Source organism: Enhydra lutris, unplaced genomic scaffold, assembly GCF_002288905.1.
Source record: "Enhydra lutris kenyoni isolate GAN:26980312 unplaced genomic scaffold, ASM228890v2 scaffoldscaffold3, whole genome shotgun sequence".
NCBI classification, from domain to species: domain Eukaryota; kingdom Metazoa; phylum Chordata; class Mammalia; order Carnivora; family Mustelidae; genus Enhydra; species Enhydra lutris.
This window is the reverse complement of record NW_019154087.1, coordinates 30,423,902-30,440,987: the sequence shown is the minus strand read 5'-3', so window position 1 is coordinate 30,440,987 and position 17,086 is coordinate 30,423,902. Positions and strand designations below refer to the sequence as shown.

General features: G+C 39.5%; 1 protein-coding gene across 1 annotated transcript; it reads right to left on the bottom strand.

Annotated features, from left to right (window-relative positions):
• Positions 1 to 2,254: 2,254 nt before the first annotated feature.
• On the bottom strand, positions 2,255 to 16,763 carry LOC111153791 (alcohol dehydrogenase class-3). The gene is made up of 9 exons (XM_022513033.1): positions 16,682 to 16,763; positions 13,206 to 13,307; positions 11,248 to 11,389; positions 10,636 to 10,723; positions 6,794 to 7,013; positions 6,400 to 6,660; positions 5,385 to 5,520; positions 2,722 to 2,860; positions 2,255 to 2,596 (listed from the first exon to the last, which is right to left on the bottom strand). The coding sequence occupies exons 1-9, from the start codon at positions 16,691 to 16,693 to the stop codon at positions 2,572 to 2,574; spliced, it is 1,125 nt and encodes a 374-aa protein (XP_022368741.1). The 5' UTR covers positions 16,694 to 16,763; the 3' UTR covers positions 2,255 to 2,571.
• Positions 16,764 to 17,086: the final 323 nt, after the last annotated feature.

Sequence of the window (17,086 nt, the reverse complement as noted above, 5' to 3'; positions counted from 1 at the left end):
GGCTATTGGGCCCCTAGTGCACTCTAGCCCTCTAGCTAAAATGAAAAGCTAGGTTGCACTGCCTACAAATGCACCAAAGATCCAAAAAGGAGAGGGCCCGACCATAACTGCCACTTTTCTACTTTTCAGTCAACTAGATGGTGCTCAGAAACACAACCTTTTTATAGGAGCAATTAAGCCACATTGATCAAAAGTATTAAAACAATAAAAAAAGCACATGGGTTCAATCCAACCAGAAGAGATGTGTGTGGCATATCCAATGTGTTGATGCAAAGACAGTCTGCAGTATGCTTTGTGTAGTCTGGAAGGATATGTATCAATGCTCTTATATGTACTGAACTTCTGGGAAAATATATAAACTTAACAGTCAACTACGTTTATATTGGGAGGGGAGTGTTGCTCTTCTTATATAGTTTTCTCTATTTGAATTTTCTAACTCTTGGATATGTTGCTTTTATGTTTTATTTTTTCTATGTCAATGGATTACCTGGATGGGAAGATTATGAATCATTTTTGCTTCTTTATATTGCTTAGGATAAAAAAACATAAATGTTACCTAAGAGCACCACAAAAAGACTGATACATTTGACTCTATTAAAAATAAATATAAGATATATTAAAGTAAGATATAAGATGGATGAAGGGTTGGCATCTATAGTAACTCCTAAAAACTACTCGGGAAAAGATAACTAATTCAACAGAAAAATGAGCAAAGTATGTGAATGAGTACTTCACAAAAAAGAAAATACAAATGTATAATAGTACTTTAGTAACTGAGGGGAAAGGCAGCTAAAGCAACAAAATATCATTTCATGTCCATCTCACTTGCTAAAGTTTTCAGCCATTTTGAGGAACAATCTGGCAATTTCTAGTCAAGTTAAGATGCGCTAATCCAAGGATATATAGCGGACTCTTGAACAACACAGGGGTTAGGGCTGCTGACCCTCCACGCATTTGAAAATCCACATATTACTTCTGACTCCCCCAAAACTCGACTAACAGCTTACTTTCAACTGGAAGCCTTAAGAAACAGCTGATTAGGGCGCCTGGGTGGGTTAACTCAGTGGGTTAAGCCGCTGCCTTCGGCTCAGGTCATGATCTCAGGGTCCTGGGATCGAGTCCCGCATCGGGCTCTCTGCTCAGTGGGGAGCCTGCTTCCTCCTCTCTCTCTCTCTCTCTGCCTGCCTCTCCATCTACTTGTGATCTCTCTCTGTCAAATAAATAAATAAAATCTTTAAAAAAAAAAAAAAGAAACAGCTGATTAACATATTTCTTATATATGTCTTATAAATGGTATTCTTACAACAAAATAAGCTAGAGAAAAATGTTAAAGAGAAAATACATTAACAGTACCATAATGTAAAAAATCCACGTGTAAGTGATCTGTGCAGTTCAAACCCATGTTGTTCAATGGTCAGCTATATGGCCTAAGTAACTAACACAATCAGCAAGATGTACAATGGTTGTCACCAGTGTTAGCAAAACAGAAACAGCTCTGGAAGTTGCTTTATGCCATCATTTGGACAGCAAGTAAATTATGTTATTTCATATAACTGAATACTATAGCACAGTATTAAAAACAGCATGACATGATTCATCACACAATAATGAGTAAAAAATGAAAGCTGCAGAATGAGACAGTATCAGGTTTTCCATACCAAAGACTAGAAGGTTAATGGATATGTATAAAGTATAACAACATGCACGAAGAGTGAAAAACACCAAATTCTGGGTGGTGAGGAAAGGATGTGGGCAGGTATTTCACAAGAAACCTCTGGGGAGGAAAGGCAATGTGATCTAGAATTGGAAAAATGTGAAAACGTATCTGGAAACTTTGAAATTCAGTATATATTTTTAATATGCTTGAAAGTTCATAGAGCTGCCACCAACACACACACACCTTCTGCCCAGAAGGTAGTTTAATGAAGTTTAGTGCCCACTGTGGGCGAGATGCCATACTAGGAATTGGGAGAGTAAGTCTGAACAAGGCATGGTATCTGTTCTCAAAAATGTACTCTCACAGAGGCTGACCTGGGTTCTGATTAACTTTGCCCTTGATGGTGAGGGAAATCTGTTCTTTAGTAAATGGGCCAGAGACTTAAAAGTTAAGCAAACATTACTGTGGATGGAAGAAGGCAAGGTTCAGATACTCACCACTGCCCTGTTTCCTCTAGCTTTCCTTTAAAGAATGAAGATAATGGGGACAGGAACCATGAGAATGAATTCAGCATAAAAGAGAGATAAAAACACCTACACATGTGCAGAACTTATTTTTATTATGTTGGGATATTCCTTAATGAGCTGGCAATTATTCATGTGAAGGAGAGTTGAGAAATCAGATTTATGACTCTATTAGTCTTGTCCTTGATTAGAGATTTATGAATTATAGAAAAAATACTGCCTAAAGTAGGGTTGCTCTAGAAGTAACAGTAGAGAAGGCCTAGAAGGTCTAGAATGTCTAAGAGGCTGTGAACTTGGAAGATCTTCTCCCTGCTTGTCTGGCTGTTCCAGCTGGACCAAAGACTTAAGTACAAGGATGAACTGCTGAATTTAAAGCTTTCTCTGTTGAATTTAAAGCTTTACAACAGTTCGAATGCTGTAAGAGAAGGAAACAATAAATAGGTTTTAAATGCTATCTTTGAAGACCACTAAAACTATTTTTTTAACCCTCCCTCCATAAACCCTAAAATCATTACTACATTTTATAATATGGAAGCTTACCTCTTTCCTGCATGCATCAGTTCAAAGGCTTCATTAATTTGGTCAAAAGACAGATTATGAGTCACAAATTCATCAACTTTTATCTTTTTGGACATATATTCAGACACCAACTTTGGGACACTTTCCACACTCTTCCATCCTAAGAGAAATCATACATCTATTAATTCTCCCAACAAATCTTTAGAGTATGCTTATTACTTAATGGGTGACAGACATTTAAGAGAATAAATTTTATCGTGAATTAAAAGGGAATGAAGACCTTCAAAATCAGCAGAGAGGAGGAAGAATTTAATGTTTGTCTTTAGTTAAGAAAATAGTAAATGCCTTCTGAGTATTTTCCTTTTTCTGTATTAAGACTTACTAAAATCTCATTAAGTTTTTAGCAAATTGAGACAAAATTTTAAACTGCCTTGGACAGAACTCTGGATATTTCACAACAAATTTACGTAGGTCCACAAAAGAAAGATTTCTCTAATCGTGAAATTCAAGGAAGAATAAAACTGATGTGATACATAACTTTATTCCTTTGGTTTTAAATTTAGCAATGAAATTAGGGATAGCATCTCACCCTAGAAAACTGTGAAACTAAAAACAAAAGTGGGAAATTTTTAGCTATTTAAGATTTTAAACAAAATCAGGGGCTTCAGTCTTTCACTTATACTGAAAGATGCAATAAAACGACAAAGAAGCCTCTCCACCTTTTAAATTAGGGACACTTTGTAGCTTGTTTCAATCCACTTTTGAGCCTTTTCCAAATCTCCCTCTTTATATCTTCTACCAATCACTCTTCTCCTAAGAATTATGGGCCTTTTTCTTTGTCCTTTAAGAACAAAAAAGAGTGTGTGTGTGTGTGTGTGTGTGTGTGTGTGTGTGTATAATATTGATTGATTGTAGGCTCCATGCCCAACATGGGGCTTGAACTCATGACCCCAAGATCAAGAGTCACATGTTCTTCCCACTGAGCCAGCCAGGCACCCCCTTCTTTCACCTTTAAATCTCCTGGTAACTGAGACAAGTACAGCCACCACTATTCTCTAGACCAAAACTTCTATTTTCATCTGTGGGTCATATTTTAACAACACCCACTGGGCCCCAGTCCTCCAGTTTATTTCCCAACCAGCATGTGCTGGGAGGATGAGGCTTCAGTGAGGGGTTAGGATCAAACCCCAGGCTCAGTCTCCCAGGCTTAGAATGTCCTTTCAAATGCAGGTAAGAACCTGGGAGGACGTGTGACCTTAAAAGTTTATTCCAAGATACTCAAGTGAGGCATATATCTAGTTGGAAAGGCAAGTTTAGTCAGCTTTATATAATTTTCTTAATAGAAATCCTTTATTTATTTTAAGATTTTATTATTTTTTTGAGAGAGAGCAAGACAGAGAAAGAGAAGGAGCTCACCTGAGTCAGGAGACGGGCAGAGGGAGAAAGATAATCTGCAAGCAGAACTGAGCTGAGCCCAACGTGGGGCTTAATCTCACAACCCTGAGATCATGACCTGAGCTGAAACCGAGTCAGACACTTAGCCCACTGTACCACCCAGGCGCCCCTTGACTTCTTTTTATAGTGAATTCTACAGTACAGAGACAGAAAACTTCGGCCAAACTCCTCATACTTTCCTGATCTTTTCCTCTGGGCTTCAAACAAGTGGACATAATACGGACAATGGGGATCTTAAGAGACACTTTGTTAAATACAGATTAAAAACTCATGCTATGTGATTTTTCACCCCTAAAAGAATGGTAAGAATGTGTGTGTGTGTGTGTGTGTATTTAAAAACCTATAAAAACTTAAGATTTCATTCATTCGTAATTGTTGGGATATAAAAGCATGATTTGTGCTTCTTAGTTGAGCAACCACGAAAAAGATGGAAATGATTTTTCAGCATTCTACCAGTAGTTAGGCAACCGCAACCAACCATGAACTTTTTAGGATCACAAAAGGGAAAAATGATCAGTCTGGCAACTTCTCAATTTTATTATAAAGTTTGGTCTAAAATAGTATTTTCAGGGGCGCCTAGGTGGCTCAGTCATTGAGCGTTTGCCTTCATCTCAGGTCAAGATCCCAGGGTTCTGGGATCGAGCCCTGCATTGGGCTCCCTGCTCGGCAGGAAGCCTGCTTCTCCCTCTCCCACTCCCCCTACTTGTGTTCCCCCTCTCACTGTCTCTCTCTGTCAAATAAATAAATTAAAAAAACCCCCAGTATTTTCACGTTAAGGCTTTGTATTGGTTACTGCTGAAGTCAGTACTATGTAGACAGAGGTATGATCACATCTAGCAACAGCTGCACTCGGGAAAGAGGAGCAGAAATGCCAACAATTAAGTCCAGAGCATAACAGTGTGGCTGACACTGTTGTTTGTGTATCCTGGAACCAACTCCTCACTCCTGCCTGACCCCCAACTATTTCCTCATCAACAGGATACTGACTGTGTGTGCAGAATGTGATCTTGTGCTTCACAGCTTCACAGGTAGGTGAGCATCTCCCCGGCCCCAGGGTGAGTACTGAACAAACATGAAACCCTCCCATTACAGCAACTATGCAACAACTTGTGATAAGAAGGTAGTCTATGAAAATTCTTGTTAAAACAAAACAAATAAAAATCAGCTTGGGATTAAAATTCTGCCAATGGAAATAACAATAGAGAAAATGTGCTCATCCACTGAATTACCTCCAAAAGCAGTGCCTTTCCACGTGCGGCCTGTTACCAGCTGAAATGGGCGAGTGGAGATTTCTTCACCAGATGCAGCTACTCCAACTACGACGCTGACACCCCAGCCTTTGTGGCAGGCCTCTAGCGCAGCTCTCTGCAGGCAGAGATAGGACCAAATCACAGAGGTCAGCGCATCTGGCTGAGAATATCAGCAAAATACCTTTGCGGGGAGAGAGTGGTAGCTCAGAGCTTTTTAAGAAAATCACAACAAAATGATCATACTGAATATTTAGTAAATATAATTTCATTCAATAGTATTTTTTAAAAAATTATTAACCTGGCTAAATATTAACACAAAATGAAAGAATTTAAAGCTTTTATTTGCTGTCTAGTTTTTTTTTTTTTTTTTAAAGATTTGATTTATTTGACAGAGAGTGAGCAAGCAAGCACACACAAACAGGGGGAGCGGCAGGCAGAGGGAGGAGCAGGCAGCCTGGCTTGGGGCTCGTTCCCAGGACTGTGGGATCACGACCTGAGCCAAAAGCAGATGCTCAACAGACTGAGCCACCCAGGCGCCCCCTGCTGTCTAGTTTTTAAAATAAATCCTAGTTCAAAATTCTAAAGACTTTAATAAAGGAAGCTGGTGGAGAAGAGTGATACTCCTGCTGAGCATCAACTCTGTGTGAAGGAGGTGCCATTACTGTCTGCATTTTCCACAAGAGGAAACTGAGCTTTAGAGAAGCTGTTGCTTGAGGTTAGTAAAGTGGATGTACAGCTAACCCCTGAACAACACACAGGGACTGGGGCACCCACCCCCCATGCAGTCGAAAATGCACACATAACTCCCCCAAAATTTAACTAATAGCCTACTGTTGACTGGAAGCCTTACTTATAATAATAATTCATAATATTCATAAAATATAAAATAATTTATAATAATATAAACAGTCAATCAGCCAGTATTTTGTGTATTTTATGCTCTATTCTTATAATAAAGCTAGAGAAAAAAAGGAATGTAGTGAAACATACCTACCATGACTTTTACATTACCAATGCACTCGAAGGAACAGTCCACACCCCCGTCAGTCATTTCAATGAGCACTTCCTGGATGGGTTTACTGAAGTCCTGGGGGTTAATGCATTCAGAAGCTCCAAATTCCTTGGCCCTTGCAAATTTATCTTTATTGATGTCCACACCAATGATCCGGGATGCACCAGCCACCTTACAGCCCATGATGGCCGCCAATCCAACTCCTCCTAGGCCAAAGATGGCACAAGTAGAGCCAGGCTCCACCTAACAGTAAAGACAGTCTATTAGGTACTCATTGCACAAGTGTCAAGGAAATCACTAGGTTTCTTACATACCAGGCCAAGTTCACTATTCTAGCAAAGCTCTGTTTTATCAAATTTGAAGGCCAATGTCTTACCTTGGCAGTGTTCACAGCAGCACCATAACCAGTTGAAATGCCACAACCCAGAAGGCAGACTTTATCCAAAGGTGCTAAAGGATCAATTTTAGCAACAGAGATATCAGCCACAACTGTATATTCGGAAAACGTGCTGGTTCCCATGTAATGTAAAATTGTCTTTCCTTTGCAAGTAAATCTGCTAGTACCATCTGGCATTAATCCTTTCCCCTGAGTAACTCTAAAGAAAATAAAAAAGGAAAAAGGCAGGGTAAAATCAGGTTTCCCAAAATGCACAGGAAAATCGATTTTAAATATGACAGAAATGTGTGCTATGACCCAAAGTCCAATTTAAAAAAAAAAAATATTTCAGAGAGAAAGAGAAGACAGCACAAACGTGCCAGAGAGAGCACGTGCACACGTTAAGCAGAAGGGGCAGAGAGAAAGGGAGAACTCAAGCATACTCTGTGCTTAGCACGGGAGCATGATGTGGGGCTCATTGCACGACCCTGAAATCATTACCTGAGCTGAAAACAAAAATCAGACACTTAACCAACTGTGTCACCCAGGTGATCCCTAAAGTCTAATTTCTATTGTATTCGTTAATAATTTAGCACCTTTCAGCAATGCCTTATTAAGGAAACTTAAGAAAGACATTTGCCAACATTCAATATCCTTCTGGATCTTACTGTTGGTATTAAAGTAAATTTAACAGATACAGCTTACGGCAGATGAAATAATTTTAAAATTCCATCATAAAACTGTGAGCAAATATAACTTCTGAAAGCACAGAGCCAAAGCCAGAATCTACACAAGGAGAGATTATGAGCAATTATGCAGATTAGGTGATGAAAATAGATAGCCACACTGGCTAATTTAGATCTTTCAGGAGGCTTGTTTTTTCAAAACGGTCCTCAAGGATTCAAGTTATCTTTTCTTTCTGTTTTTTTTTTTTTTCCTTTGTAGTTGGTAACACTAATGAAGGATTAAAAAAAAAAAAACCCTCACAAAGGACACCAGTATGATAAATGGTATCAAAAGTTATTTTTGACATTCTAAATAGATAGGTAATGTAATGTCCTGCTTAGGAGTACAGGCCCTAAAGTCAAACACACTTGGGTTCAAATCCTGTGTGATCTTGGGCCAGTTAATTAGCCTTTGTGCCTTAGTTTCCTCATTAGAAAATGGAGAGAAACAATCATATTTTCCTTACAGATTGTTATAAAAATCAAATGAGCATTTATAAAGCATTAGTATTGTGCTTGGCACAGGGACAATACTAATAAATATTTAATAAGTTAATTTAATAAATTATTTAATAAATATTTGTTGTTTTTAGTAAAAACAATGTACTATAATTTGATGTACATTCTTAAGCTAATCTTTTGGAATACACAGTATAAACAAATAGAAGAGAAGAGAAATGAAGAGAAAATGGATTGCCTCTAGACATAAGAGCAAATACATTCCCCTGGAGAGAAAAATAAGACCAGAAACAAAAAACTATGTGACAAAGCTCTACCACAAATAACTTCTATCTTTAAGAGAACAACTTAAGTTTGTTTAGCCTTCCTTAATGTAAGAAATCACTTCTGTCCCAGAGGAGTTTCTTTAACAAAAGGTGACATGGGATACATTTTATGCTTTGAAAGGACTTGTCCCTCTGAAAGGTTACAGACAGCCACAAAAAGTCCATTATCACTATTTTACTTGATAGGTCCCAAGCTTTTAGACAGTGTTTGAAATTATCTTTCAAAACAAGATTTGTTTTGGTTTTAGCTTTGCCAAAACTAATTGGACTTATGTTATAAAGTAAATGGAATCTCGTTTCCCAAAAATATAAGCTAATTTTATCAATGGCACTAGAAAACAAATATGAGAACACATGGATTTTCCATATATGACTCAATCTTCTAGGTCATGGACACAATTCCAATGTGTGTGTGGGGGTGTGTTCCCTCACACACAACACTGAACAATTCTTGGACACAGCAGGGTCCAAGAATTCAACTCAATTCTGACACCAGCTACCTGGAGAGCCATCAGGTTCCACAGATTAAGGACTCAGTCCTGTAAGACTGCCTCTACGCTCTGCTTCAAAAGCCAGTTGCAAGCTCCAGGCTGTTACAAGGGCCTTTTTTTGTTTTTTTTGGAAAGATTTTATTTGAGAGGGAAAAGAGAGTATGTGCAGGTGCATGCGTGCACATGCCTCGGGGGAGGGGCAGAGGGAGAGGCAGAGAATCTCAGACTTGGTGCCAAGTGCAGATCCTGACACAGGACTCGACCCCACAACCCTGAGATCACGACCTGAGCTAAAACCAAGTGTAGGAAGCTCAAATGACTGAGCCACCCAGGTGCCTCATGGAACCTATGCTTCTGACCCATAGGCTACAGATTGGAGGTTCCAAAGACTTCCTCCTTAGGTTCTTTTAATTCTCCAGAGCAGTTCACAGAACTCATGGAAACACTTCTGTTATTAAAGGATATGATAAAGAATACGAATCAACAGCCAGATGAAGAGATGCATAGGAGGTATGGGAAAAAACTGAGGAGCTCCCACATGCTTTCCAGGTATGTCACTCTCCCCAGTCTCCATGTGTTCACTAGCCCCAAAGCTCTCTGAACCATCCTTTTGGGGTTTATGGAAGCTTAATTATAGTCATGGTTGACACTGGCCTTTGGCTGATTCAACCTCAGTAGCCCCTTTTCCTCTACCAAAGGCCAGGCCGTTTGTGGGTTTCCTAACGGTTTTCCAAAGGTCACTTTTACTAATAATACGATAAAGACACCTTCATAGCCCACATCACAGGAAATTCCAAGGGTTTTAGTAGCTATGAGCCAGAAACCATGGCAGAACACCAAATACGTATGAGAAATATAAATTTGGTCATCTAAATGAAATCACGGTATTATACTCAGCAATTCTAATCTTAGGAAAATACCCAAGAGAAAGTAGTGCATATATTCACTAAAAGATATGCACAAGAACATTTACAGCGGCATGAGCCATGAGAGCCCCAAACACTGAAGGAGCAACTTAAATGTCCATCAACAGGGGAATGGCTAGAGATATATGAATGAAATATGGCAGAGCAACCTGGATACATCTCATTGACATTCTGAATGAAAGAAACCGGAAAAAGAGCACACAGTATGGGATTCTATTTATATGAAGTACTGTAGCAAATGAAATGAGAACAGTGGTTCCCTTTGAGGGAGGCAGGTACTGACGTGGAAGGGATACGAATGACTCCACAGGGTGCTGGAAGGGTTCTCGATCTTGATCTAGGTGGATATAGGTGTGTATATACATAACAATTCATGGAGCTGTGCACTTAAGATTTATAGACTAAGTATTTTATTATATATGTTCTACCTCAAGAAGAAGAAAAAAAAAAGGTGAATACATGGAGATCTTAAGTTGCCTCAAAATAGAGTTAAGTGCTGCTACCTTACTACAATAAAGTAAGCACCTTTTTCTGTGTAGTAAGGGGTTATGTTATCTCTCGTAGTCTTCCTAGTAACCTATGAGTTTTATTACTTGGATCTCATGGACAATAAAATGGCTCTTTAAATGGTTTCATTTAATTTCATAAGCATGTCCCTCCTTAATGTATATTTTGGCAAATTTAGCCTAGTGTTATAGAAGGAGAATGGGTTCAGAAAATTCTGTTTTATCTAATAGCTATGATATTGGGTAAACCACTTAATTTTTGAGTCTTAATTTTCTCATCCATGAAAATGGGGATATGAGTGATAAGGTTGCCACAAGGCTGAAATGAAATAATGCAGGTAGAATATTCTATATACATTGCCACACAATTACTTATTATTTTAAGAAAAAAAATCACAAAGATACTAACCTTATCTTCTGGCAAAGGTTTGTTTTAGGGTTTAGACAAAACTTGCATTCTCCACACTGTGGGATGTAAAGTGGGATGACAGTATCACCTGGGAAACAAATGCAAAGACACTCTCCTGAATAGGGAAGCTCTGTTCTAAACGGATACATCAGCCCCTGTAAATTCCCACTCCTGTCAACTCGCATGGCTTTCCAAATTAACAACTTCCACTTAGAACATAACCTATATAACATCATTCAGACACCACTGACTATACAAGAAGTACAAGTTTTCAAAATTTTGATTGAAATAAAGCTCTTAAAATTGTAACCGGAAAACAAGGTCATGGGCTTTGAAATACCGATTCACTGCTGAATCTTCAAAAATTCTTGTATAATTGGTCAAAACTGGCTTTGGGAATAAACAGTTTCAGAAGAACAGTAGTCTTCAAAATCCAAAAGAAAAAACTCTCCAGTATTTGTACTTCCCAGATAAGGAATAAAATCGTTCTTGACAAATGACTCATGTGATAATCTGTTCATGAAGAAACAATGTATAGCTTATTGGAAATATAATTTCCTTGCAGAAATTAGTTGAAATTATGAAATCAAGTGGTTCAAATATCCTCATTACCTGCCTTCAGCTTAGTAACTCCTTCACCAACACTTTCCACAATTCCAGCACCTTCATGTCCCAGGATCACTGGAAAACTCCCTTCAGGATCAGCTCCACTCAGGGTATAGGCATCGGTGTGGCAAACTGCAGTGGCAATAATCTAATAGGATATTAAAGAGCATTTACGTGTGTGTGCATGCAATTCAGAGTGAGATACAGGTCAAAGGCAAGGCATTTTTAATACCGTATTTCACTGATTCTAAGACACATTTCTTTGATATTTTAACCTCTTTGAAAATCAGCATGTGCTTATAATCTATGGCCTCTTAACAATTAGAACTGACAGCATTTTTTAGTGATCCATAAAAGTAATGGCGTGTTTATATGCGAAGGAAATGGTTTTTCTGTCTCCTTTCCAGCGCAGGCTAGTAAGAGCAGGTAAACATGGTGACTTTATGGGCCCTGTGCCTCCAGATATGGAGAGGAACATGACCTGTGTACAAAGCAGGTGGAGCCACTTCACTGCTGGGATCCTCCTGACTGCTGACAATTGTGATTTCTAAAGAGGTATGTCCTACTTCTGAAATATGACAGGCTACTTATTCTGAGCCCAAATTCAGAGCTTTTAGTGAAACTGACTCCCTTTTTAGCAACCACATACAATTTCTACTTAAATAATCCTTCATTCCTATCTCTCTGGTTTTTAAAAACTAGCTTATCTTTCTAAGCACTAAAAGCACAAGAAAGAAATCTGGGAGGAGTGCCTAGGTGCTTCAGCTGGTAGAGCGTTTGCCTTCGGCTCAGGTCATGATCCCAGGGTCTTGGGATCAAATCCTGAGCCACACTCCATCCAGCCCCATATTGGTCTCCCTGCTCAGCGGGGAGTCTGCTTCTCTCTCTCCCTCTGCCACTCCTTCTGCTTGTGCACACACAGACTCTCTCTCAAGGAAATAAAATCTTAAAAAAAAAAAAAGTGTGGAATGTTTGTATTTATGCTTCTCTGTTTCTCACCTATATACCTGCTATTTGTTAGTAGCTTCCTATCGCTCTACATCTCATCTTAGTACATCCCAGGACACATTTTCTTTTTCAGTAGCAAAATCACAATCAGGTTAATTTCTGAACTTAAGGAAAAACATCTAAGCCCTGTAGATTTCAGACTCCTGGGTCCGAGTTGAATAGGATCTTGAAAAGTTACTTGGCCCTGGGCTCCTCCACTTGGTATTTGATCCCTGGGAGCATGAGCGTTTGGAGGTGAGATGGGGAAGGTATACTTTAATTCAGAGCAAAAAAGAAAAAAAAAGCTTACTTTTCTAGAATGTTAGTTTTACTCAGTAGTCACTACTTTAAAGTATTAATTTTGCATCAAAACAACAGAGTAGAATGCTAAAAATATCCAGGTGACTGCCTTGTGCAACAGCCTTTTCTCCACGGGGATCTTCCTTTCTCTGCCACAGTAGAGGCTGAGTAGGACTAGACTGATCCCCTGAACCCCGGCCTTGCCTGCAAGGGTCAGTACATTTTAAAGCTCTCTAAGCAAGCGGATTTCGCTTGGCTGTTGCTCCAGTTAAATCAGGAGCCTCTTTCCAAATCTTATTTAAAACCTTGTCTAACAACTGAAGACCATTTCTACTTCTGTTTCTAAAGGTCTTCATATATTTTAAGTCATGGGATCAGGAGAAAAGGGAGCATCTTACAAATTCATCTTAAACACGGGCTACAGAAGGTAAGTTGCAATAATCCATTGATCCGTGGGGAAGGTTGCTGAGTTCAGCTCAACATCAAAGCAAAAAAGATGGAGCAGTGTTGCAAAAGCGAACTGGGTAAAATAAGAGGAAGATGTTGTGATTCTAAGGTTGGATGACTTTCGATACCTTCTCCTTGACACTGGCCTTTGGGATTTATCCTCAGAGGATTCACCTACCCAGAGACCTAATTTTAAGTCTTCTCTTCCAGGGCCTTAGATGTATCATTACCTTAATTCGAACTTCATGAGCCTTTGGGGGTGCCACCTCTACCTCCTCTATGGAGAGAGGCTTTCCTGCCTCCCAGGCAACTGCAGCCTTGCACTTGATCACCTGAAATGGGGAAAAAAAGAGAGCACATTGTTTATCCTCCTGCACTAATAATGAACTACTTATTAATATAGGTCCTGAGGAATGCTAATCTTAGAAAGTATATCACACACGAAAACTCTACACCCTGAAGTGATAGGGAGAACTATTTTGCATGTTTTTAGATTTCATATAAATAATGTTCATGGAAAAAATTTAATTGAGATGACCACATGGTCAGATATAAAAGCCTCTTTTGGTTAAGAAGTTTTGTTAACCAAATAATTAATGGCTTTCTACAATGCATAAGCAGGAGCACATCAAGAATACAGATTCCAGGGGCACCTGGGTGGTTCAGTGGGTTAAGTGTTTGCCTTCGGCGCAGGTCAAGATCTCAGAGTCCTGGGACTGAGGTCCATGTCCGACTCCTGGCTCAGCAGGGAATCTGCTTGCTCTTCTCCTTTTGCCCCTCACCCCCACTTGTGCTCTCTCCCTCACTCTGCTCTCTAATAAATAAATAAAATCTTAAAAAAAAAAAAAGCATACACATTCCAAGACAATCTGATTTAGTAGGTCTGGCATAGGATCCAAGGAATCTGAATGCTTAACATATACCCTAGAGGATTCCTCTAAGGCTGGTTTAAGCTGACACTGGTTTAGTGCAAAACTGCAAAGTGGGAAGAAGCATAAGGAGTAACAGAAGGCAGGAACTTTAAAATACTACATCTACTCCTTTTAGCTGTTCTATACAAATACAGTAGCCACTTGCCATGTGTGTTACCGAGGAGCTGGAAAATGGCCAGTCTGAACTGATACAAACTGTAAGTGTAAAAGTTACCCAGATTATGAAGACTTAGTACAAATAAAGTAGAAGTATTTTAATATTTAAAAAATATTAATTATATATCATGATAGTAACTTGAATACAGTAGTTCTTCCTTATCTGTGGAGGATACATTCTCAGACTCTCAGTGGATATCTGAAATTATTATGTTTTTCCTATACAAATATACCTGTGATAGTTTAATTTATTAATTAGGCACAGTAAGAGATTAACAATGATAATAAAGTAGAACAATTATAATAAGTTATGTGAATATGGTCTCTCAAAATATCTTATTGTACTGTTATGTAGTCACCCTTCTTGTGATGATGTGAGACAATAAAATGCCTACATGAGGTGACATGGAGTGATGTAGGCACTGTGATGTAGAGTTAGGCTACTAGTGACCTTCTGACAATAGGTCAGAAAGAAGATCACCTATTTCTGGACTATAGGTGACTTTGGGTAACTGAAACAGTGGATAAGGCAGGGCAGGGGGTGGTGTGGATTACTGTATAATGGATTAAATTTTTATCCAATCTTAATGTGGCAACTAGAAAAATAAAAATTACATATGGGACTTGTATTATATTTCTATAGCATAGCATTGCCTTAGAAATTCTAGTCAGTACACTCCTCCTTTACCAGAGAATCAGGTGTAATGAGGAGAGTTTAAACATTTTTTTTTAATTGAAGTATGGTAAACATTGAATATTATATTAGTTTCAGGTGTACAACATAGTGATTTGATGTTTATATACATAAGGAAACGATCACCACAGTAGGTCTAGTTATCATCTGTCACCATACAAAGTTATTGCAATATTTTCTTGACTTTATTCTTAACGGTGTACCTCACATTTCCATGACTTCTTTATTTTATAAGTGGAAGTTTGAACTTAATCTTCCTCACCTATTTTGCCACCTCCCCAACCCCGCAGGAAAGTTTTGATTAGTTCACATAGTGCTTATGAAATCTGTTGACAGAATAAAGGTTGCAAACTGCTGGGTTTATAGGAGACAGACTTGACAGTCAACAATTCCAACAAGTGTAAGTTAAAGGGAGAGGCATAAAGTGCTACAGAATGCACAAAGCGGAGAAAGAGTTAACTTTGGTTGGTGGGTTTGAAAAATCTTCACTTTTAACTAGGATACCAAAGGATGAGAAAGAGTTACAAATAGTGATAAAACACCTACAATTACAAAAAGCTATTGTGAGAAGTAACTGAAAATGAAGTCCCTAAAACTTCCTTGGCATTGTGTAGCTTTGCAATAATAAATCAATACTTATTAGTAGCAGTAGAACAAAGACTGGAGGAAAAGGAGAGTTGAACTACATGGAGAGATGAATGGCTTGTGTAAACTGGTGAGGCTGGAAATTATTGCTTTTAAAATTAAAGTGTAGATATTAAATCTGATGGTCAAAAAATTCAGACATTGTATTAGAATCGGTTTCCAACTCAATGGATCATTAAAGCTCAAAACAAAGTCCTAAAGGTCAAATTTGGAATAGTCATGGATCCTAGAGAACTTAAGCAACATGAATAAATAATTCACCTATAATCTAAGTTTTTATGCCCCTTCCCCTCATTTCAGGAACGTTTTGAAAGATTAACCTTTTCCTTTCAATGACGATTCTAAGCAGGAAAGGCTCCACCCCAAATCCACAGACAATTGCCCTACCTCAACAATTGAACTATCACAGGATTATAATTTCTCACCTTCTTCGAACAAAGGCACTTGGTAATAAGGATAAACAACTTGCCAACTTGTTAAGTCTAAAAGATTGTCTACAGTTTACCGTTTCTTCTCAACTTCAACATTTAAGGTCCTAAATCTTTCTAGAAAATTTCTAAAGTTTGCAAAACATTAAAACACCAAATAACTTTTAATTATTCATGATATTCGTATATTTCTGCCTTTCTTTATTGTCTAATGCATATTTCAGGAACCTAGAATAGTCCTTGCACAGGAACAGACCTGGACCGGAATCTTGGCTACCTTAAAGTGACCACTAAGCACGCCAAACCTCTAAGCCTCAATTTTTGGTCTGTAAAATGGAGACAATACCCCGCAGAAGTGTCACGGGAGGATTAAAAGGATATAAACTTCTGGTGCCTTAAATGCTCAAAAATGTTACTACTGAAAGGGCTCTAGCAGTCTTTGGTGTCACCGTACTGTTCAATTATGAATTACGATCATGAAACACAGCTATCCTAAGGGTTAGACGCACGGGTTCCGCTACCAGCCAACTATGACCCCAGGCAAGTTAGTTATTTTAGCACTTGCAAAGCACAAGTGCTCCTAAACCACTTCTAGCAAGAAACCGACCACCCCTGCCCCCCCTCTCTGCTGCCCTAGAAGCAGCAAAACCTTTTCAAGTAAGGAGCCAAACAAAGATTCTTTCCCTTCCTTCCCCCAGAGCAGCTCGCCCCAGGCACCGTTTCCGATCCGGCAGCTCAAGCCTGTCTGCGGGTCTCGCGATCCCCTCACAGTCAGCGGCCGGGTTCCATCTTACGCTTTCCCTCTTTCCCTTCCTTCTTTGGAGTCGGTCGCGCGACACAGGATGGCCTACCTGACTCGCCATGGCCTCGGGTTCAGTCAGCTAGGGGCGGACATCCGGGGTGGGACCCACGGTACTGGGCAAGTGGGCGGGGCGGGCGCCTGGCGCTGGGGGCGCGGCGGGGGGGGGGCGTGCTCCTGGCGTGTTCCCGCCTCCGCCTGCACCGGGTGCGGAGCGTGAATGCGGGACTTGCTAGGCCTTCTTTGGTCGCGAGGGGCGGGCCCTGAGCTGGGCGGGGCCTGGGCTGGACGCGGCCGAAGGTCTAGGACGCGCCCACGTGGTTTCAGCTCTGAAGTTGGAGGGGTTTCGTGAGGCAGCCAGGCTGGATGTGGAATATCCGTGCCTGAAGGAGTTTTCCTCCTGTAACTTTTAGCCCAGGCAGCGTAGATAAGGCTTATGAAGGAGAGAGGTGGAATG